Source organism: Tenrec ecaudatus, chromosome 5, assembly GCF_050624435.1.
Source record: "Tenrec ecaudatus isolate mTenEca1 chromosome 5, mTenEca1.hap1, whole genome shotgun sequence".
In the NCBI taxonomy this organism is placed as follows: Eukaryota; Metazoa; Chordata; class Mammalia; order Afrosoricida; family Tenrecidae; genus Tenrec; species Tenrec ecaudatus.
Window position 1 is genome coordinate 149,096,348 of NC_134534.1, and position 22,281 is coordinate 149,118,628.

General features: G+C 46.0%; 1 protein-coding gene and 1 non-coding gene across 2 annotated transcripts in view; both read right to left on the minus strand.

The window, feature by feature from the left end:
- Positions 1-22,281, minus strand: part of TMEM40 (transmembrane protein 40) — a 28,373-nt gene that overhangs the window by 1,160 nt on the left and 4,932 nt on the right. Inside the window, exons 3-11 of the mRNA XM_075550888.1 lie at positions 18,875-18,970; positions 16,432-16,485; positions 13,175-13,210; positions 12,252-12,284; positions 11,817-11,864; positions 9,112-9,183; positions 8,618-8,692; positions 8,100-8,162; positions 6,232-6,320 (exon numbers count right to left, since the gene is read on the minus strand). Of these exons, the coding sequence (XP_075407003.1) occupies positions 6,232-6,320; positions 8,100-8,162; positions 8,618-8,692; positions 9,112-9,183; positions 11,817-11,864; positions 12,252-12,284; positions 13,175-13,210; positions 16,432-16,485; positions 18,875-18,970 (566 nt within the window). The remainder of the gene's footprint in view (positions 1-6,231; positions 6,321-8,099; positions 8,163-8,617; positions 8,693-9,111; positions 9,184-11,816; positions 11,865-12,251; positions 12,285-13,174; positions 13,211-16,431; positions 16,486-18,874; positions 18,971-22,281) is intronic.
- On the minus strand, positions 851-985 carry LOC142449448 (U4 spliceosomal RNA). Its single transcript, XR_012784613.1, has one exon. It is a non-coding gene; the product is annotated as a U4 spliceosomal RNA (small nuclear RNA).

The window sequence follows — 22,281 nt, forward strand, 5'->3', positions numbered from 1 at the left end:
TTTTTTGTTTGTTTTGTTTTTAATAATTTTTTTGTTTTTAATAATTTTATTGGGGGCTCTTACATCTCTTACAACATTCCATATGTCAATTGTAAAAAGGATATTTATAGATAGGTTGCCATTATCATTTTCTAAATGTTTTCTTTCTATTTGAGCCCTTAGTATCAGCTCCCCTTTTCCCCCTCAGTCCCCTATTCACACCCTCGTGACCCCTTGATAAATTATAAATTATTATTATTTTCATCTTATACTGACCAGTCTCCCTTCACCCATGTTTCTATTGTTAATCCCCATGGGGGAGAGGTATACATCGATCATTGAGATCAGTTCATCAATGAGGTTTTATAGAGTTATGAGTTGAAGTTGAATCAATGACAGTTAGTTTATTATTTTTTTGTTTAACATTATTACCTCAACATTATTAAGCAGATTCTGATATATACAGTTGCTAAAAATAAAGCTATGAAGAATATACACTAATTGGGAAATGCTGACTATATGTGCATTATAAAGAAACACAAACCCTCCTTAAGTTGATTTACAGATTCAGTATAATTTCATTGAAATTCCCAATGGCTTTTTGCAGAATTTGATCTTAAAATTTGCATGGAAATGCAAGTGACTTAGATTAGCCAAAGCAATTTTGAAAAAGAACAAAATTGGAGAATACACAATTACTCATTTTAAAATTTACAAAATTATGATAATCAAGACAGTATGGTACTGGCATAACAACAGACATTTAGATAAACGGAAATTGATCTAAACTCTCATGTTAACTGATTATCAACAAAGATGCCAAAGACAAATGGGGAAAGAATATTCTCTTGACACATGGTACAGACACAACTGGATTTCCACATGCAAAAGAATGAAGCTGGACACCTACCTCACACCATGTACCAAACTTTTTTTTTCTTTTAATTAGCAATAATCACACCTCGGATAAACCTCACTGGCTACAGTATTGCGATTTCGCAAAGCTCCATGTACCAAACTTAATTCAAAATAAAGCAACGGTTTAAACATCAAAGCTAAATAAAACTATTAAATTCTTAGAAGAAAACATAGATGTAAATCCTTTTTATTGGGGATTAGGCCATGATTTCTTAGCTGTGGCACCAAAAGCACAAGCAACAAAGCAGACCCCATGTGTTAGTCGGGGTCGACTAGAGAAACAAATTCATAGACACTCATATGCATATAAGAAAGAGCTTTAAACACAAGAGCAATTGAATATTGAAAAAACATCCCAGCTCAGTTCAGATCAAGTTCATAAGTTCAATATTAGCCCATATGTCTGATACCAATCTATAAGTTCCTCGTCAGACTCATGCAACACCTGCAATGACACTGAATGCAGGATGATCACGGGCCAGTGGGTGGAAAGTCTTGTGGATCCAGTGGCATGTCAGCACTGGCGTGGGTCTCCAAATGCTTCCTCCAGCTCCAGGGCTCTGGCTCCATCAGCATGTAGTTCCATGTGGCTTGTCAATAGGAATGTCTTGCAGGGAGTGTGTGTATGTACGACCTCCAGTGAACTATTTATCTCCTTAGCACCTCGAAATGAGGTCGTCAGGCTGCAACCTGGTTAACAGGCTAAACTCCACCCCTTCACTCTTAATAGTCTCAAGGTGACAACAAATTATGTAACTACCACACCATATAAATTAGATTTATCAACATGTAAAATGTTTGTGTTATATTACATTAATGATAAGGAAGCACTTGACAGACTCCTTCAAGCCCCATCTGTCAATGATTACAAGCATAGTTCTAATATTTTATGCCTCTGGATGGAATGAACAAATGAACATTACTATGGGCACTTAAAAGACACTGTTGCACAGATGAACATAAAAAAGAATGCAAATTTGTGGTTTCCTCATTGGGTGGCTAGGCAAAGAGAAGAGAGAGAACTCTGATTACAAGTGCCATTTTAACAACAGATACAACCAAGATTAGGTATTTCTTCTGTGGAACCAGTGCGAGTCAACTGAATCCCACCATGGAGTATCTCCACACTTATATATAGGTTTTACAAAAGATATTTGTACATGAGTGTGGTAGTTACATAATCTGGTGTCAGTTTGGGACTTGAGAGGATTAAGAGTGAAGGGGTGGAGTCTAGTCTGTCAATCAGATTATAGCCAACAAGGCTGAGGCCTCTAGGTAGGCCTGACCTTCCCCTGAAAATTCTGGGTGTTCCTGTATTTTCCTCCTTGGAGGTAGGAGACACACACTCTCTCTATTCACTCCCTTGGAGACTCTCTACTGACAAGATACATGACACTACGTCCGGGGAGCTGGAGAAGCCACATGGACCTACCCTGATGCAATCAAGCCTCTGGAGCCAGAGAAACCACATAGAGATCCCTGCCAGTGCTGAGATGCTTACAATGCCACTGGACCCACAAGACTTCCCACCCACTGACCTGTAATCTTCCTGCATTCAGAGTCATTGCATGTGTTTTGTGAATCTGAAAAGGACTTTATAGATTAATATCAGATCCATGGACTTGATCTGGACTGGACTGGGGTGTTTTCTCAATATTCAACTGCTATTGTATATAAAGCTTGTTCCTATGCACGTATGAGTGTCTATTAATTTGTATCTCTAATCTAACCAGACTAACACAATTAACATTTACTTTTACTGTAAATATATGCATGAATATGATGGAGCCTACATGGGGGAAAGTTGTGAAAACTTCCTGAAGATAACCAAACATCTTGAGAGAATTGATTCCTGGGCCAGAGAGCTCAGGTAGACACAAGGTCAAATGGCATAACATAGTCTACCACATAGGTTCCCCAAATTATTCGGCTTAACGCCCTTTTTCAGGGGGGAAAAATTGCTCAGTTCCACCCCTGGTGGAACGTTTGTACTATAACCAGTTATCCAGGATACAGTTAGTACCTGTGTTGTAGTGCTACTAGATCGTGCCAGCACCTCAGGGGGCAGTATTAGCCACTTTCGGAAACACTGGTCTACAAGTTTCTATATCCTTTCTCGAATAATGCAAGGGGTCTTAAACGTTTATGAGAGGCCATCTGCGGTGCAACTATTTGTCTCTCCCACTAGAGGAAAGAAGAGTAAAGAAGATTAGAGGTGCAGGGAAACAATTAGCCCAATGGACTGATGGACTACACAAACATCAGTCTCCATCGCACTGGGACCAGAAGAACTAGGTGGTGCCCAGCCACCACGATTAATAGGAGAGATGACATTAGAGAGTCCTGGAGAGAGTGAGAGAAAAACCATCAAAAGAAACCAGGCTTACTAATAGAAATGAGTAGAACCCCTGAGGCTATGCCCCTTAGTTGCCTTTCAGGTGTGGAAATGAGCCCCTCCTCTATGGCTTAGCTTTTAGCCAAGGACAGAGAGGTCTACAAGGAGAACAATACCACTAGGGTAGTAGGCACACCTTAGAATACTCGGCCCTTGCAATCAAAGGCAGCGTTTACCCACGGACAAAGGTCACAGGAGTTGGTGCAGTGAATTAGTTGATGTGGCTCCTCCAGCCACAGTCTTCATAATCCCTACCAAATGACTGAGCAAGAGCAAGGGAGGGATTCCACTTTTAAATCATTGTATTGGGGGCTCATACAGCTCTTATCACAATCCATACATACATCCATTGTGTCAAGCACATTTGCACATTTGCTGCTATCGTCATTCTCAAAACGTTTTCTTTCTACTTGAGCCCTTTGTATCAGCTCCTCATTTCCCCCCTCCTTCCTCCACCTTCCCTCTCTCAGGAACCCTTGATAATTTATAAATTATTATTATTTTGTCATGTCTTACACTGACCGACGTCTCCCTTCACCCACTTTTCTGTTGTCCATCCCCCTGGGAGGGGGTTATATGTAGATCATTTTGATCATTTCCCCCTTTCTCCCCCACCTTCCCCTTCCCCTCGTGGTTTGGCTACTCTCAATGTCAGTCCTGAGGGCTTTATCTGTCCTGGATCCCCTGTGTTTCCAGCTCTTGTCTGTACCAGCTCTTATCTGTACATGCTCTGGTATAGCCGGATTTATAAGGTAGAACTGGGGTCATGATAGTAGGGGGGTAGAGGGGAGGAAGCATTAAAAATTAGAGGAAAGTTGTATGTTTTCTTGGTGCTATACTGCACCCTGGCTGACTTGTCTCCGGGGATTCAGTTTTGAGTGACTATAAACGCTTGAAGCTCAAATGTGGGAACTGATCAGCTTTGCCCACCTGCTAGTAGAAAATGATCCCTCTCAGAAGCAGGAGAAGGAATTTTGCTACCACCCAGAAAGAGGATATGGGAGTGGAGCATGTCTTTTGGACCCAAGATCTTTGTGCACTGAATCTCCTCCATCCAGGGGCAGAAAGCTGTGACCACAGAGATGCACAGAGTAGCAGCAGCAGCAGCAGAGCATTTCTTCAAAGGAGAGAGTGCGAATGGCCCGCAAGCACAGGAAAAGCTGCCAGGAGGCTTTGCAAATCAGGTTGTGCAGATTGTTCACACAGGAGAGACCCCACCTGGTAAGGGGAGGGGCGGGACAGAGCTAACATCACAGCCAAGCCACCTAGCTGGCCCGGGCTTGGCACCCACTCCCAAGAGATGTCTGCAGCAGTTCGTCTTTTGAAAGGTCCTTCCTTCTTAAGCCCACACAATGAGGTCCTGTTTCTCTCCTCCCCAGACCACCCTTCCATTCCCCAAGGGCCGCGGGTTTGCCTGTCTGGGAGGTCCCGCGGTGACAGGACAGGTGGTTTTCCCACAGAGAAAAGGAGCATTTAGTCAGATGCTCGTGGCCCAGGCTTTGATGTTTGGGCTGCTGCACCAGGAGCAAATATCGGAAACGAAGAACTCTTTATTTTTCTGAAATAATTCCCAAAGCATCTTTCCTAATGCTGTCTGAGAACAAGAAATTCTTGAAGTACAAGCTTTTGGGGGAGGTAAGGAAGCTTTGTGTTTAGGAGTAGGGTCCCTGTGTTAGACAGGGTTCTCTAGAGAGATAAAACCAGATTGCTGATAATTATATGTATATATATTTATAAAGATAGATAGATAGATAACATAAGAAATGAACTGTTAAATTATATACAGCTATATAATACCAAAAAATGAACAGTTAAATTATAAAGCAGTACAAATGGCTCAGTGCAACTCATTCCCGTGAGAGAGTTGTGAGACACTGGCAGTCCTTCAAGTCTTGATGGCTTCCAGGTAGTCCTCTGTAGAGAGAGCTAGGCTATCTCAGCACAGGCAGCAAACAGCAAGGCAGGTCACCAACCATCAGCCAGGTCACCAGCTCCAGAGATGTACATTCCAATTCTCTGGCAAGGCAAGTCTTAAAGGGACCTCAAATTACAGTGACACAGTCCACAGGTTAGGTGCCCCACAGGTAGTGTAGCTTGCAAATTGAGGCACAGAACAAGCAAGGCAGCCGCACACTGGTCCGATGATCAAAGAGCAAGAAACAAGAAAGGCGAGGCTCACCGAGCCATTTATCTCTCCGCCCTTCAGCGTGTTTATTGGCTAGGCTGGCACAATAAACGAACTATCTCAGGACCTGAGGTTGGAAACTCCTAGAAAAGAGAAACCATGAAAGTCCTAAGAAGTTTTCTCTACAAGCTTAACCCACTGCCAGTTCTGACTCATGGTGACCCTATAGGGCACAGCAGAACTACCGCTGGGGGCTTCTGAGACTGTAAGTCTGCACAGGAGCAGAACGTCTCATCTTCCTTCCCCTGGTGGGTTCGAACTGCTGATCTGGTGGTCAACAGCTCCACTCATAGCCCACTATGTCACAAGGGCTCTAGTGTCATGGTTTCCCAAAGAGAAGAATTTCATCTAGCCACAGTGATTTGAGTAGAAGAAGGATACACACTAGTAAAATTTTCATAAGATTACTTTATTTAATTTTGAAATCCATTTTGTTGCTGATTGTAATTTTTAGATGCAAAAGTGTCCTTTCTTTTATAAAATAGTACTGATAGTAGATAGTGTTTGTTGTTCTTTTTACTGCCCGCAGTAGGCTAAAAGTTAGTAGCCTTCCATTTTGTGAGAATCTCTTCCCTCCCTTTCTTTTAAAAAACAAAATCTACAGATCTGAGAAATCCCCAAATCTGGGACCCAGTGATCCACTCAGCTCCCTCAGGGGTGCTGCCTGGGGTGGGGTCCTGGAGTTGGTAGCTCTATAAAGCAGCTTGGCATCAGGAGAACCCAGGCTTGGATACCGTGCAGCTCTGGCACTTACGTGCTGTGTGAATATGAGCCAGTTACTGAACATCTCTTTGAGTTTCTGCTTCCCCATCTGTAAACTGGGCATCATTACACATCTCAAGGCTGTTGTGAGAATGAATGAAACATGGTATACGCAAGTGCCTGGACCACCACAGTACTTAAAAAAAAAGTATCCTTCAAGAGTTTATGAATTCAATAAAACTCTTCACTCTTCTGTGGATGGTAGAATTTTCATTTCTTTAATCATTCTTTATGCTTCCACACTGGTCTCATTTCCACACTGGTCTCACTATAGCCTGAACACATGCTATAGGCATGGCCCAGGCAGTGCAAGTATGGCCTACTATCGCCTCCTTGAATCTAGACTCTATACCTCTACTAATGGAACCCAAGTTTTCAATGGGCTTTGTATTTATACCCTTTTGGTATATGTTGAACTGGGAATATCTAACAGCTCAGATCTCTTTCACAGGAATGTTTGAATTTTTAGCCAGTACAATTGAAGTGCTGAGCCTAAAGTGAAGAACCTGACATTTATCCGGGAGGATAAGGTGCTCTCCTTGCCTAGGTGATGTCAATGTGTCCTCATGCTCTAGAAACCTAAAGAATGCTTAGCTGACTCTCTTTAATCTGGAGAAGAGAATGTTTATTTGAATCTTGATGGAGAGTAGGCGGTGCTGGTGGCAGGGCAGAGGGAAGAAGCCCAAATGCTGTGACTCTAGTTCCCAACACCTCACCTGCATGGGGTCACTAGGGAACTCATACCTCAGGGCAGTGGACTGTCTGTCCTGGGTTAGCTCAGCAGGACCGAAAAGTCCACAGGGGTTGATGTGAGGAAAACTAGAAGCCCAGACAGATTACAGTCTGCAGGGTCTCCTACTGTCTCCTGAGAGAAGGGACATCCCAGAGTCTTCCTGCTATTGATCCGGGTACTCAGAAGGGCTCGGGCACCCCTGCCCGCCATCTGCCATCCATCCTGACCCTGGGTTTATGTGCCCAGGCGGCTGGTGCCAGTGTTCAGACCACCTAGGAGGAAGAATGCTCGCTCTCTTGATCCAGCTTGGCTACCATTCAGCGTCCACACTTGGCTCTAGCTGTCCATCCTTGTGGTCACTCTGGCCTGGCCTAACGGCCTTCCGGGCACAGGCCTCAGTCGGCCCTCCTGGACACTGCAAGACAAAGCAATGGGACAGCATCAGATTCTGAAGGGAGCCTGGCTTTATCCCTAGACTCACCCTCGATGCCCCAACATCTGCTCACAGCTGGGATGAGGTAGCCACCTCAGAAGCCACGAGTCTCCATGACCCATAGTCACTGTAGCCAATGTTCCCAGTTACTACTTACATGGCTTTAAGGAGACAGAGGGTGGTGGCCGCTTGGTGACATCTAGTTACTGCCCCAGCACCCAGATACCCAGTCACTTTGGGAGGCACAATGGTGGGCACGGAGCAGCAGGTCAAGAAAAGGATCTGCTTTGGCCCAGCTCTGCTACTCTAGCTGTGTGACCCTGGGCAAGTCACTTCACCACTCTGAGTCTCAGTTTCCCCATCAGGTAAGCATAATCAAGCCCCCTTGCCCGTTGCTATTAAGGGCCAATCGTGTTCAGAAACATGTAAAGTACAGGAGAACGAGGAATAGTCAGGCTCCCATCCTTTGCATGCCGGTCTCACAGCAAAGCACTTGTGCATCCATTCCTCTCTTGACACCCGCGCGCCATCTTCCAGTTGAAGAAACTGAGAGTGAAAGGCGCTTCGGGACTCCTCCGGGTCAGAGAACCGGCAACTGAATAGAAGGCCATGAATCCTTGTTCTCTCCTGCTACACCTCCTTCAAAGCAGAAGACTGATAAAAGCAGCGAACCCCAGAAGGACTGTACAATTACCCAGCAGCCTAAGCTTCTGAAACAGAGGGATGAAGCCTTGCAGGACACTGTGGATCCGGTACACTGTCAGAAACAAGAGAGAAAGAGGAGTTGAGGTTTGGGGCCCCTGGAGAGATGCGGGGTCAAACCCTTCCACCTGCCCACACAAACAGTGCTTGGGGTGGGGGTCGGGGGTTCCTGGCAGCAGACGGAGCTTGGGTAACACAGAGAGTTGTTATTAACAATGAGCAGCACTAACAATGCCAGGGACGCTGCTGAATTCAGCACCCAGTCCCACGAAGCAGGCCAGTTTTAGGCTCCTGGTTCACTCAATGGGCCACACGAAGCTGTTTGGGTTGTATTTTTATGGAGCTGTGTAATTTTCATGCTGACTTTTACCAATTCTCTTGCTTAAAAGCGGTCAGAAGAAAACATGAGCCCCATGGCATCTAAAAGCCCAATGCTTAGGTCACAACCATTCCCTGGTCCGGAGCAGCCAGCCCCATCACCCCCACCAAGACACTGTGACTAGGCCTTACCTAGCCCGAAGTAGATGCCGACCGTCTCCAGAGAGGCAAAGGTGAGAAGGCCAACCCCAAGGGACATGAACCAGTCTGAAAGAAAGCCCGGGGAGAGCATGGTCAGTCAGTGGTTCTGCCTATACCCTACCACACCCCTCCCCGCCTCTGCCCATGCTCCCTGCTCCCTGTGCCAGTCTCCTACAGCCCCACCCTCACCCAGTCCTCCATCTCCTGCAACTTTTCCCCTTCCCTCCCATCTCCTCCCTCAAACCAGCCCCCTTCGGGGATCCTGTTCCTCTCTTGGACCATGAATCCATGAATCAGTCTTTGATCCTTCTGATCACGTTGTGGCACCAATTTCAGTGCCTACTGTCTCTGACCCAACTGCGTTTGTGCCTCCTTTCCCCCATCTCCCTTACAAGCCCCTTCAGGTCTCTCCAACTCCCCTGGAAACCTCTGCCACCCACCCAGCGCTTCTCCCCACCATGGCGTCCCCAGAGTCCCCTGCTGACCTGCGTAATAGTGATAACAAACCAACAGAGACCCGATGGCAAAGCAGAGGAGGACGAAGTGGAAGAACTCGTCTGTAAAAGCAGAGGGGAGGGATTTCCGTTTGCTCTGTTCTCTTGTTAAATCCTGTCTCCGCTCAAATGGACCTTTGTCCGAGGCATTGCCCCTGACCACCCAAAGGAAAAGCCAAAATCGCACCTGGGCGCCCACTGCTGTCCAGCCCTTGTCTCATTGTTTCTGTCATTCTTATCACCACACAAGGCATTATGTGTTTGTTTCTGTGTGTAGTATATTCGCTGTCTCCCCCTCGGGGGAACCAGTCCCTGGGTGGGCAGGGAATGTAGCCCGTCTGTTCCTGTTAGGAGCTCGGCAGAGCTGGCTCCAAGCCTGCGTTTGTGGGGTGCATGTGAAAGGCAGCTGTACCAAATGCTAACGTGGTGCCCATTGTCAGTGACCTGCGCCCCTTTCTTCCTCCTCAAAGGGAGAGGTGCCCGGCAAAACCTTTCCACACATGCATGCGGGGCATTTTAAAACAGAACCAGGAGCCACCTGTATCCCTGCTGCTTTATCCATTGCGTTTGTTTCCTTTTGTTGACCGAGTAGGCCATCTTCCTACCTCAGCGGACAGAGCTCTCTGGCTGCTCATCGTTCTGTGGTATACAATCTCCTCCAGTTTATTTAACCAGGCTGCTGCTGGTGTGGGGGGATCCTTCCCTTCTAAGCGGGAGGCCAATTCGATTGACCAGCCAACGCACCTGAAGCACAGCCCCACCCTCTGCCCCTGGAGGCGTGTGTTGCTATGATTGATGCTCAGTCGATGTCAGCAGGGCTTCCTGATAAAGACAAAGTAGGAAGAAAGGCCTGGCAATCTACTCCTGAGAATCATCCAGTGACACCCTGTGGACCCGAGGCAGCATTTTGCTCTGTTATGTCCCCGTGAGCCCAGAGTGAGTCGACAGCAGCTAACAATGGCCATTGATGTCACTTGGTGGTTGCTGTCAGTTGATCCGTACTCCTCATGTGTTAGAGTGGAACAGGGTTTTCTGGGCTGTAAACTTAATGGAAGCAGTTTTCTTCTTGGGGCCACTGGATGAATTCAAACCCCTAGCCTTCAGGTCAGGAGGTGAGCGACCCCCTTTGTTGTTAGGTGCCATCGAGTTGATATTGACTCTGATCGACGCCATGTGACAGAGGTGAGCAGGAAAACCTTGGCTGTCCTTGTTACGTGAGCAGATGGTCAGGCCTTTCCCCGTTAGTGGATCTACTCTCCTCATCCTGAGCCCATGAAGGATCAAGCTCTGTTGTTTTTGTTTGTTTGTTTTCATTTCAGTTTCTTTTTCTCAATGCCAATAAAACGGTTCACATGCTAAGTTTCCCCAACAGGTTGGAGGCAGGTCAGCCTTTATAGTGTTGCTTCTCCTTACCCTCCTTCACTAGCTAGGAAATTGCTTACTATTTTATTAAGTTTCCAGTGATTGTCATGGTTATTGTAACATGCATTCTTGATTTAGCAAAATCTGATTTTTATGGGTACCTTTTACCCTCTTTCCAGAAAATGCTACAATCTTAGAAAAGTCTAATGATATTTTTCTCCCTCTTAACTAACACATTATTCTTGTGTAGTTTTTTGTATTAAAAGATAAAAGCCATCATATTATTTTCTAAACAACCACAAAAAATGTGCTGACAAGCATGTGGAGCGATAGACGCTTTCTTCATTGCTGATGAGAATGCAAAGTGGGTACTGCCACCTTGGGACATGATCCAGCCTTTCTACAAAGCTGTACAAAGGCTTACCAAACAACTCAGCAACCTCCCAGGCATCCACCTAAGTGAACTGCACACTTAACTCCCCATGAAAACCTGCGGCACAAACGTTTACCCCATCTATGTTCATCATTGCTCAAAACTGAAACCAACCAAGGTGTCCTTCTATAGGTGAATGAATTTTACAGCAACTGTGACACATCCATCCACTTTTTAGGGCAGTGAAACTCTTCAGTGTGATACTGGAGTGGGCTACAAAACCTCCAGAGTAAGCCCTACTAGTCTATATTAGTATCCTGAACTGTAGCAACGCGCCACGCCAGTACAAAGATGTGAACACTAGGAGAACAGTGTGCAGGCATGCAGGGACTAAATGGGGGACTCGCTGGACATGCTGCACAGTTTCTTTGGAGATCTAAAATTGCTCTGATAAAGTGTGCTTGACAACCACAGCACCTCATGGTCTTGACTTCCACCCTTATCTTTCTCTGTGAGGGCTCGATAGATTCCAGGCCTGGAGCTGAAGTAGTCCCTCCAGTTCTTAAGGCTCTTTCTCTAGGATCCGATCTCGTCTTACCTCATGACTCCCCAGCCTGGCCCATTTCTAGCACGTACTTACACACACACACACACACACACACACACACAATGTGCCACGAGTTCTCGAGAGCCTCCATCATCCTGGTGACTCTGTGCAGCAGAGAACCCTTAGGAGCAGAGGTCACGCCCAGGCTGTGCCTCTCGCTCCTCATTCTTAAGCCTGTTTTCACATCTACAAAACCTAGAGCACCTGCCTGCCCGTTCCCAAGCGTTTCTAAGGAGTTTGCATGTAGGGCACGTGATGAGTGGACTATGGTTGTTCCAGCCACCAGCTGACTTTATACACGTAGAAAACTGCCCCAGATAGGCAGAAACAGTCTTAAAACACTGATGCCCTTACCATCTTTCTTGATATTCAATCTTCTTAGAGCAGGGACGTCCACTTCCCCTGGGGAATGAGAAAGAGGAGAGAAAGAGTTAGAGAGATTGTGGGAAGAGTAGTTTCTCTTCCCTCATCACTGAGAACTGACCTCCTGGGCTCAAAGGGTTCTCACTACAGGGCCAGTCAAGGGAGACCTGTGAAGGTGGGGTGGCTGTCCTTGGGATCTCACCAATATCCTCCTCCTTCACAGACTCCAGTCTGCCCTCCATTGCCTACAGGGTTCTTTCTTGAATCATCGTCACCTCTGCCAGGTGACTGCATCCCAGCTGGTCAGGTGACCACTTCCCTGCTGGACCAACAACCTCATCCAGCTGTGTTGCCCGCCCTCCCCTGCCTCACCCCTGGAAGTCCAGGCTTCCTCCCAGTCTCTCCTCATTGATAGGGAGTATTTACCACTTGTTGAGTCGGAACCTCTCCTCCGGAGTCCTAGAAATTAGAACCACAATTTAGAACCCAGACTGCTGGGGGTCCTGTCAGAGATTGACTTGTGTGTCATCGTCCCTCCCCTCCCCCGAATGAGTGTTAGAACTTTGACCCTGTGAACCTATGGTTATAATCCTATTTGAGAATGGGTGGTCTTTCTGTTCCTGAAAGAGGAGTACGGCTGGGTGGGCTGAGTCAATAGAGATGGGCTAAGATTGATGCCGGGTCCCATGGAGCTCTCCAGAGCACTAGGAAGCAGACGCGGAGGAGCAGGGATCATGCTCCAGGGACCCACAGAGAGAGCACACCCACCCTCCCAACACTCTGATCTGGACGTCTAGCCTTCTAAATGGTGAGAGCATCCATAGCTGTTTGCTAAAGTCATTTACCTGTGGCATTTCTGTTAGAGTGATACTAGAGAACTAAAACGGGGCTGAGCTAGGGCCTCCCCGTGAAAAGGCCCTGCTGGACAGCTCCAGCCCCTTGCACAGTCTTTCTCTGCATGACTGGTTGTAATCCTCTTGCCTCCAGCCTGGACCCCTTTAGAACCTCCAGGGGCTCCTGTCTCATGCTGAGCCCAGGACAGACCAGCCAACTGCCCCCAAGAGTAGTTTAACTCATGGTGACCCCACATGCGCAGTAGAACTGGGCTCCACAGGGTTTCAATAGCTGTGGCTTTTGGAAAGATTATCATCTCTTCTGAGTCTCTGTGTGGATTTGGACCGCCAAGCTTTTGGCTAGTCACTGAGTGTTAAACTATTTGCACCACTCGGGTACTCCAAGACAGGAACCCCGGGGTCCCCTCACTTGAGAATTCCCATCTCCTACAGTCCGTGTATGGACAGAGGCTGGTATCCTCACCGCCATGGCCCCTCTCATTACAAGACACTCACCTGATTCCCCAGAGGGTACCATCTCTCCAGGTGCACCTGAATAGAAGGAAAAGTAGGGTCACATATCCATCACCACCTGGGTGGAGAGAAACTACTCCCAGGGAAACTTCTCACAGGTTGATCTAGAGTAAGTTTGGGGGCCTCTTTCCATTCAAAGAGTCTGTGATAGTTCGTTTTGTGTCAACTCAGCTGGGCCAGAATGCGACCTAACATAATGCAGCAAGCAGAAGATTAGGGATTAGGATGGAGTCCAACCCCTGACTTAGGTCATAGCCTGATGATGTGTCCTTGGGGGTATGACCTACACAATAGACATAAATATCACAGTGGAGAACTCCTTACACTTATTCTTCCTGCTGGCCCAGATCCTGTATCTGGCTTCTTCGGACTTGGGCCTACAGCCGAGTATGTACTTGCCAGCTCTGGTAGCTGTCAGTGTTATCTTGCTTGCTGACCTTAGATCCATTTACCTTGGTCTCTGCCACCTGTGGCTAGTTTGTCGGCCTGGGAAATTGCATGAATCAGGAAGAACTCCAGCTTAGCATCTGACCCATGGACTTGAGCCAGACTGGGCTTGCCTGCTTCTACAGTTATGTGGGTCACTCGCTCTTGAAAGAAATTTCTTTCTTACACATATATAAATGTTACTAGTTTTGTTTCCTTAAGGAACCAAGGGCAGTCATGCCCAACAAACTGTCAGCTGTCAACTCAGTATAACAGGGCTTTTAATTTCCTATGAGAATTCAGAAACGCAGGCTTTTACACGAAGCCTCCTGATATATATATTATATATATAATATATATTATATATAATGGCAAAATGACAGACAGGTCCATAGAAGAAATAATAACACAAATTAATTATGATGTGCACACCTATAATAATTGATCATTTAGGTCCCTGGGATTAAACTGTCGGTTGAGCTTCCTGTCTGGGTTGCCTGAGGATGAGTTGAGCCCCTTACATCTGTTCTGAGATGCATCTTCCCATCCACCTGGTCCAGGATGTGGGTTTTCCACCATATTCACCAGTTGCTCTTCTGGTTCCCTGCTGACCCCTTTCCTACCTTTGTCACTTCTTTGCCTTGAGGGCAGGCAGAACCCCTCACGATGCCCACCTCCAAGAGTCCCAGTCCCTCTCTATTTACTGTCCTTGGCCCCAAGGTACAGACGTGAGACAGGAGCACTCAGCACATGCCTGCAAACATTCCGCACATCACAAATAGCAGCACCATGATCAAAGGGACCTAAGAGTGACCAGTCCCACGACATAGAGAGTATACACAATATAGAGAGAGTACACCCCAAACCACTCAAAATGGGGCTTGAAAGAGAAGTACACAATACCTCCAATGGTCATTCACATGGAGGTGATTCTATTATACTTTTTGCCATGAATCTGAATTACTCATACGGGGGAAATCCTAAGCCTGTATTAACATCACACTTCCTCATTTTAAAATATATGTTACTCCATTGTCTTCTTGCCGGCATGGTTTCTGTTGAGAAATTTGAGCCAATTCTGAATGATTTTCCATGGTAAGTGACTGTTCTTTTTAACACCCTGCTCCGAGGATTCTTCTCCTTGAGGCTGCAGAGCATGGTTATGACATGTTTCAATGCTCTTCTTTTAGGATCTGTCCTGTTTGGGGTTCTCTCAGCTTTCTTAAACAGCTACTTTCTCCTCTTTCACAGTGTTATGGAGTTTTCTTCCATGATTTCTTGTAGTACTCTCTCTGTGGATTTGTTTGTTTGTTTGTTCTTCCTGCTCCCAGTAAGAAGTAGGCTGTTCCTCTTGATAGTGTCTCACATACTTTGGAAGCTTTCTTCAGATTCCTCTGTTCCTTTTGCTGAGTGTTTCTCTCATCAGTTGTGTTTGAGGGAATTGTCTTCAAGTTCACTAACTCAGCTGCCCATTGCTTCAGTCCTATTACTCTGTTCTTTTACCATGCTGTCTAACTCTGTTATCCTATTATTTATCTTCTGGAACTCTGGTTGTTGTGGGCTTTCTATTCTTTCTGTTGGTCTCTCAAACATATTTTGAAAGTATCTGAACATCATTCGTCTGAATTCTAGTTCTGGTATTCCAGACCCTTTGCTTCAGAATATTCCTTTGGATTTGAATGTTCAGTTATTTATGCCTGTTTTTCTTTCTTTTTCATCATCATCTCTCCTTCTTCTGGCTATGACTGGCTGCTGCTTCTGTGGCATTGTGGTGCCCTGGTAAGTATTTTCAGGGCTGCAGGGTCATGTGGGAGTAGTTGACTTTACCTTGCTGGGGCAGAGAGACATGAAGGGGCTTCCTTGCAGGGTCACAGGGAGGGCTGAGACCTTCCTGGTTAGGTTGAGGGAATGGCCGGCACCTACCTGGGGCCAGGGCTACAGTTTCTTATTTTTTAAACACCCAATGAAACCTCCTAAAACTATTTGAGTAATTAAAAACAACAACTTTCCAACAAAACCCAAACCCAAACAAAATAATACCCAAATCAGAAAATTCAGATAAGCAAATAAACCATTAAATGGACCACCTAGAACTGCCACCCAGAGGCAGCCTCTGGCTGTATTTTCATGTGCAATGTACTGAATAACTTTCTTGGAGATATGCTTCTTCCATCTTTTTTCCTTGGGTCATTACTAAGTGAGAGGAGAGTAAGTAGATTTTGGAAAAGTTGGATTAAACAAAGCTGAGCAGGCTTCTCGTTTAATCCAGCCTTGTGCATTTGTCAGGCTCTTTTGCAAACTGGCTTACTCCCTCCACCCCCACCCCAGTTCCCTGCCCCAATTTCATCACAGTTCTACCAAGCAAAGCATCATAATCTTTATACCACCCCACTTTAATAATCATGGAGTTTTGATACAGTTATTCCATAAAATGAGTTTTGTAGAGATCAGATCCTGAATTTCCCCCTTGCCTGTGTAAACAGCCCAGCATCTCAAAAGAGTAAGTACTGATCTTGTCTCCTTTCACTGCCAGGACAGATTGGATGACAAATCAAGGTCACACCACATGTCAAGGTTGTAGCTTGGAAAAGGTGGCAAGATTTCCTTGAGAAATCGTAATGGTAGAAAAGGCTCATGTCCCCTTCCCTATCTGCCAATGTTACAGCACTAGCTTTGTCACATCTCCTGTATTTGCCCAGAACTTTTCAGTTTATGGGCTACCTCATGACCTTGTTTCCACCCCTTAAAAGGCCTAAGTCCTCACGCCTGTGGTCTAATTCTGTTTCCTCTAAAGCCACTAGACAATGGATTACCTCCATAGAGTTGAAGCTCATCCTTGGGCACATCAGGCTCTCCATGCTTGTCACCTGGCAGAGACACAAGCCCGTTTAGTTAGCTCCCAGTGATCACAGTGAACCAGGACCCAGCGTTAATGTCCCACATGTCTGAAGTTTAAAAGGTAACATAGGCTTCCTGTGGGTGGGGTGGGATGAGGAATCTTCAAGAGGCAAGATAGTCCTGCAAGTGCTTTCATTTTGCACTGACTCCCCATAGTCCCCCCAGAGGTAAGACTCCTCAGTTTACTTAGAATTAGACCTTATTATGTTAATAGCAGTTGCCATCTATTGAGTAGTCATTATCCTCCTGGAAATCGTGTGAAGAAGAAATTACTACTTCGCCCCACCCATTTTACAGAGTAGGAAATGGAGGCTCCAAAAGTTAAATTATTTCTCTAAAGACACACAGCCTGGAAGTGGTAACTCCAGGATTTAAAACTCAGGTCTAACTCCAAAGCTTGCATTTCAACACAGTTCCAGCTTCCTGGAAGTACTGAGCATGCCAAGGTCTGTATTAACCAACTGCCACCAGGTGGATTCCAGAGCCCCCGGCGTCTCCAAGGCTTTGCAAAGCTTTATGGGAGAAGACAGCTCCGTTTTTCTTTCCCCCGGAGGCTAGTGGGTTTGAACAGACAACTTTGTGGTGAGCAGGGCAATGCTTATCTGATGGGTCTGTATGAGACATTAAAAAATAAAGACCTACAAAAAGCCCATTTGTAGGCCACTGGAGATCCCCTGGCAGAGGGGTCTCAGGGAGGAGACAAGCCAGTCAGGGTGCGATGTAGCAATGATAAAACATACAACTTTCCTCTAGTTCCTAAATGCTCCCTCCCCACAATCATGATCCGAATTCTCCCTTGCAAGTCTGGCTAGACCAGAGGATGTACACTGGTACAGATAGGAACTGGAAACACAGGGAATCCAGGGCAGATGATCCCTTCAGGACCAGTGGTGTGAGTGGCGATACTGGGAGTGTAGAGGGAGGGTGGGGTGGAAAGGGGGAACCAATTACGAGGATCTACATGTGCCCTCCTCCCTGGGGGACGGACAACAGAAAAGTGGGTGAAGGGAGATGTCAGACAGGGCAAGATATAACAAAATAATAATTTATAAATTATCAAGGGTTCATGAGGGAGAGGGGAGCAGGGAGGGAGGGGGAAAAAACGAGGCGCTGATACCAGGGGCTTAAGTGGAGAGCAAATGTTTTGAGAATGATGAGGGCAACAAATGTACAGATGTGCTTGACACAATGGATGGATTATGGATTGTAATAGAGTTGTATGAGCTCCCAATAAAATGATTTTTAAAAAAGTAAAGACCTGTGATAGTTGAATTGACTTGGACTCATGACAACCCCACTTGTTTTGGAGTAACCTACCTCCAGAGGGAGGGAAAAAGATTCACCTCTGATTATAAAAAATAAAACATGCTAATGTAAACAAAGAATGTTAGCTAATAATAATGTATCATTATTTCTTCATTCAATGTAACAATGTATCACAGAATGCAAATGTTAATAGGAGAAGCAATATGCAGCTAGTATGCTAGAACTCTACTTTCTGATTAATTTAATGGAAACCTAAAACTCCTCTAAGAAATGAAGTCTATTAAGAATAAAATATCCTGGGTGGGTGGAGGGAGGGAAGAAAAAGGAGGAGCTGACATCAAGGACTCAAGTAGAAAGCAAATGTCTTGAGAATGATGATGGCAACAGATGTACAGATGTGCTTGACACAATGGATGGATGGATGGATTATGATAAGAGTTGTACGAACCCCCAATAAAATGATTTTTTAAAAGAATAAAATATTTGAGGTGGCGGGGGAAGGGAAAAAAAGAGGAGCTGATACCAAGGGCTCAATAGAAAGTAAATGTCTAGAAGAGAAAGATGGCAACATATGTACAAATATGTCTGATACAATTGATGTATGGATGGTTATAAGAGTTGTAAGAGCCCTCAAAAAAAGTGATCTTTTAATTAAAAAAGAACAAAATATTCTATTGTAAGGCATTTCTAGTATATTAAAGTTCAAAGCCAGAAAATAGCAATCATTCATAACGTCACCATCCAGCAATACCACTTTTTGATGTTTTCCCTTCTAGCTTTGTTTCTAGCCAGGAATAGCATGTCTAGATGGATAACTATAAAGCATAAGGGATTAGACTGATTCTATCACTAGATGCCTTCTTTACCACCTCACAGGCATAAGAAGACAGTGATAACTAGGACAGAGTGCAGCATCGTTTGGCTGATGAATTCCTTCTTGTTGCACAGTTGGGTTGCTTCCGATTTCTGCTCCACTGTCAACAGGGACGTGAGGAACTGAGGAACGTCTTCACACAGACTAGCTCTGTCTCCCTGGGGAAATCAGTGGGGACTTGACTGGGCAAAAGAGAGAGGACCAGGCCTATCCCCTACCAGGTGAGTGTTCCCTGTGGGAGGGTCGTCGGCCATGGCGGTGGCGGCGGCGGCGTTTTCTGCTTTCTCTGGGATGGTGGTCTTCATCACTGCTTTCTGCAGGGAACAAACACAAGCTGTAGGCTTATGCTCACTATCTCTAACCGAATTTAGTGTAGGTGGAGAATGCTCTCCTGGGGAGGGAAGGATGGAGGAGGGGAGGCCCACTGCTAACTTTCGGCCTGGCAAATCACTATTTTTGTGGCCTTCTCATTTCTGCTTAATTTTTCTCTTGGTACCTTTTTTTTTAACCTGAGAAGGCTGTCGTGAAGATAACAAACACCAGGCTAAAGGGAAAAACAATTGTCATCAAGACCACACCGACTCGTGGGAAACCTGTAGGCTGCAGAGCAGAACTGTTCTTCACCAACGGGGTTTCCAGGGCTGTGCCCTTTTAGAAGCAGATCACCCGGCCTTTCCTAGGGGGCACTTGTGAGTGGACTAGGATTTTACTTAGCAGCTGGAACTTTAATCATCTGTGTACTCAGACGCCAAGGTCAGACATCAAGGTCAGATGAGATACATTACTGAGGTTAAAAGTGAACCTGAGGTCACGCCTCCTGTAGAAAGCCTTTCCCAACTGTCCCCTGACTTTGCCCCTCCTCCGAGGTGTCCCTAGCATCCGACAGAGGTTCTCGGCTGCTCCTCCTCCAACCACCATGAGTTCCTGAAGGATAAGATCTGAGTCCTCCACTGTCCCAATAATTCCCCGCCTGGTGGGTGCTGGATGACATCATGAACAGTCACCGGATCTTTTTCACAGCATTCCAGGAATCCAGGTCCAGGAGTTTCCGACTCAACTTCAAAGAATACATTTGGACAGGAGGGTCCAGATGCTACATCATGTCTGCACCATTCCTCTGTGAGGTTGGGGACCCCTGGTCAACCGTGGGTCATTTTCACACACCCAGAGAATCAAATTGATGGGGGTTAAAACCAGTGCATGCGCCATCTCAACTAGACATAAGGGATACCAGGAAGGACACTGAAAGGACAAGAATGGAATTTTTTTTTATCTCCAAAAGAAAACATTCTGAGGAGCTTCTAGTTTCTTCTTTCCTATATTTTACAGTCAATAATAATCATTCTTAAAAAGATGCTTTAATGATGACAAAGAAAATACCTGCTGCAAACACACCACAGTGTGGAAAGAAATAAAGCACACGCAAGCACACACACACACACACACACACACTCTCACTTCTGCCTGCAAATGCCATCAGCCTGGATAACCTCCATCAACATAGAAACAAACAACACTATTTTAGTTTTCTGCACAGACACTCATGATATGGCATTTTTAGAAAAGGTGGATTCAGGGGCTTTGTGCTCTTTAAAATGAGGAGTTTTTGTAAATGCTCTCCAGTCCAACGTTTTTTGGGGGGAGGGATAACTGTGGGCAGAAGGGCACACTATTTGTTGCTGGAGTCCCTGGTAGCCATCACAGAGCTTGGCACCCAGCTGATGCGCTATTGGATACAAGTAAGGACACATTCATATGTTGGCAGGGGGAGGGGGTATCTCTCTGGGTGAATTTTCAGATGTAACAATTTATCATTCAGTTGGATCAAGCAGAATTGTACAACTGCTGCCGCCAACGGTTTCGAAACATTTCCTTTCTTCTTGAACCACCTGATCTCAGCTCCCTTTTACCTCCGGCCTCCCCCGCCCTCCACCCTCCCACCAGGAGCCCTTAGTATTATGATTTATATTATTATTCTTTTTCATTTCCATGGAGCCTAGTTCTGCACTGAAACACAAGAGCTGCCATGGGTTGGGATTTATTTCACAGCACGGATTTCATTATTATTAATTATTATTATAATTTTTCCATTCCCTTCTTTACAAGAAGCCCGGGAGGTGGGAGTGGTTTGCAGTGTAAAGGTTACTCATCTAAAGGTTGGATGTGTGAGCTGCCCCGCACTCCCCCCCCCCTCTCCCCCCAGCAGCTCCACAAAAGAAACACCTGAAGATGCGCTTGCTGTTGCCGTTCATTTTAGGGATCGTATTCGGTCCCGCCAGAGCACGCAGCCATCAAGTGCATTCGGACTCAGAGATCCTATAAGGCAGAGTAAAACTGCGTCTTTGAGCTTCTGAGACTGTAAACCTTTGTGAGAGCAGAAAGCCCCGAATTTTCCCCACAGAGCAGCAGGTGGTTTTGAACTGCAGACCTTGCCACACCTGTGATTATTACCCCATTGGGAAAGGGCTGGCTTCGCTACCTTAATGAGGCAGCATTAGTGTAGGGGGTATTTTGACTCCATCTCTTTTGAGCTGTAGAAGAGATTGAACAAGCGAGCAGAGTGGAAATGGGATCAGGTGGACGTGAGGGCACACGAAGATTTCCAGAGAACCAGGAGACAATTGATGAGAGCAGGACCTTCCCCCAGAACAGAGACAGCAAAGCTTTCCCCTAGAGCTGCAGACAGAAAGAATGCATGTCCGAGAAAGCCCCCACCTGTGGCATGTCTGTTGTAGCAGCACCAGGAAACGAAGACAGTTACCATAGTGTTGATTTCAACGGATGACGCCCCATGTGTACAGAAGAGAGCAATTTGCCAGAGAGTTCAAGGCTGTGATCTTTCGGAAGCGACCATCGGACCTGCCTTTGAGGTCCCTCTGGGCCGACAGCCAAGTAAACCCTGTGGGGCACAGTTCTACACTGCAATGCATGGGTCTGCCGGGAGGGGGAATTCACTCAATGCCAACAGGCTTGCTGGTTAGTTTGTATATATTAAAATATATCGGCGCTCTTTGAAGGGGCTTAAAAATTTTGTGGAAAATAGAACCAAAAGATAATGGGCTTTTCTCATGGAAATTTTGAAGTCACTTGTATATTTCCTACAAGATTGTTGATATATAATCTTTCACAGTGGAAACAAACAGACTTAATTTTAAAATAACAGGGTACTTTAAAAACACAAACATCTATAGGGAGGGAGTGGTTAGCCGCCTGTGAGTTGGAGGCAGGCTGGGGCTTCCAAAATTAAGGTTTCAGGGCTGGGGATATGACCATCAGCCTGGGGGAGGGGCCGGTCTCATTCCAATAGCAGACTGGCCATCGTGGGTGCAGGACTCCCTGGTGACTCTGTCTCTGGGCTTCTAGGAGTGTTTGCTTTCTAGTTTCCTCCCCTTAATGTGCAGTTTGGGAAACGACAGCCAGGCTCCATGCCTGGGGCCACCATCCTTGAGAGAGGACATTTGTGGAGGAGCAGCGTTCCTGAAGGTCAACTGTTTTCAGAAGGCAGACCATCCCGCCCACCCAGGGAGGGGAAGCCAAAAGGACAGGCCACCGACAGCTCCCCTGCGCCTGGTGCTCCTTCCAGAGCAAACCCCTGTTGGTGCCATGTGGTTTCGGTTCGGTTTTA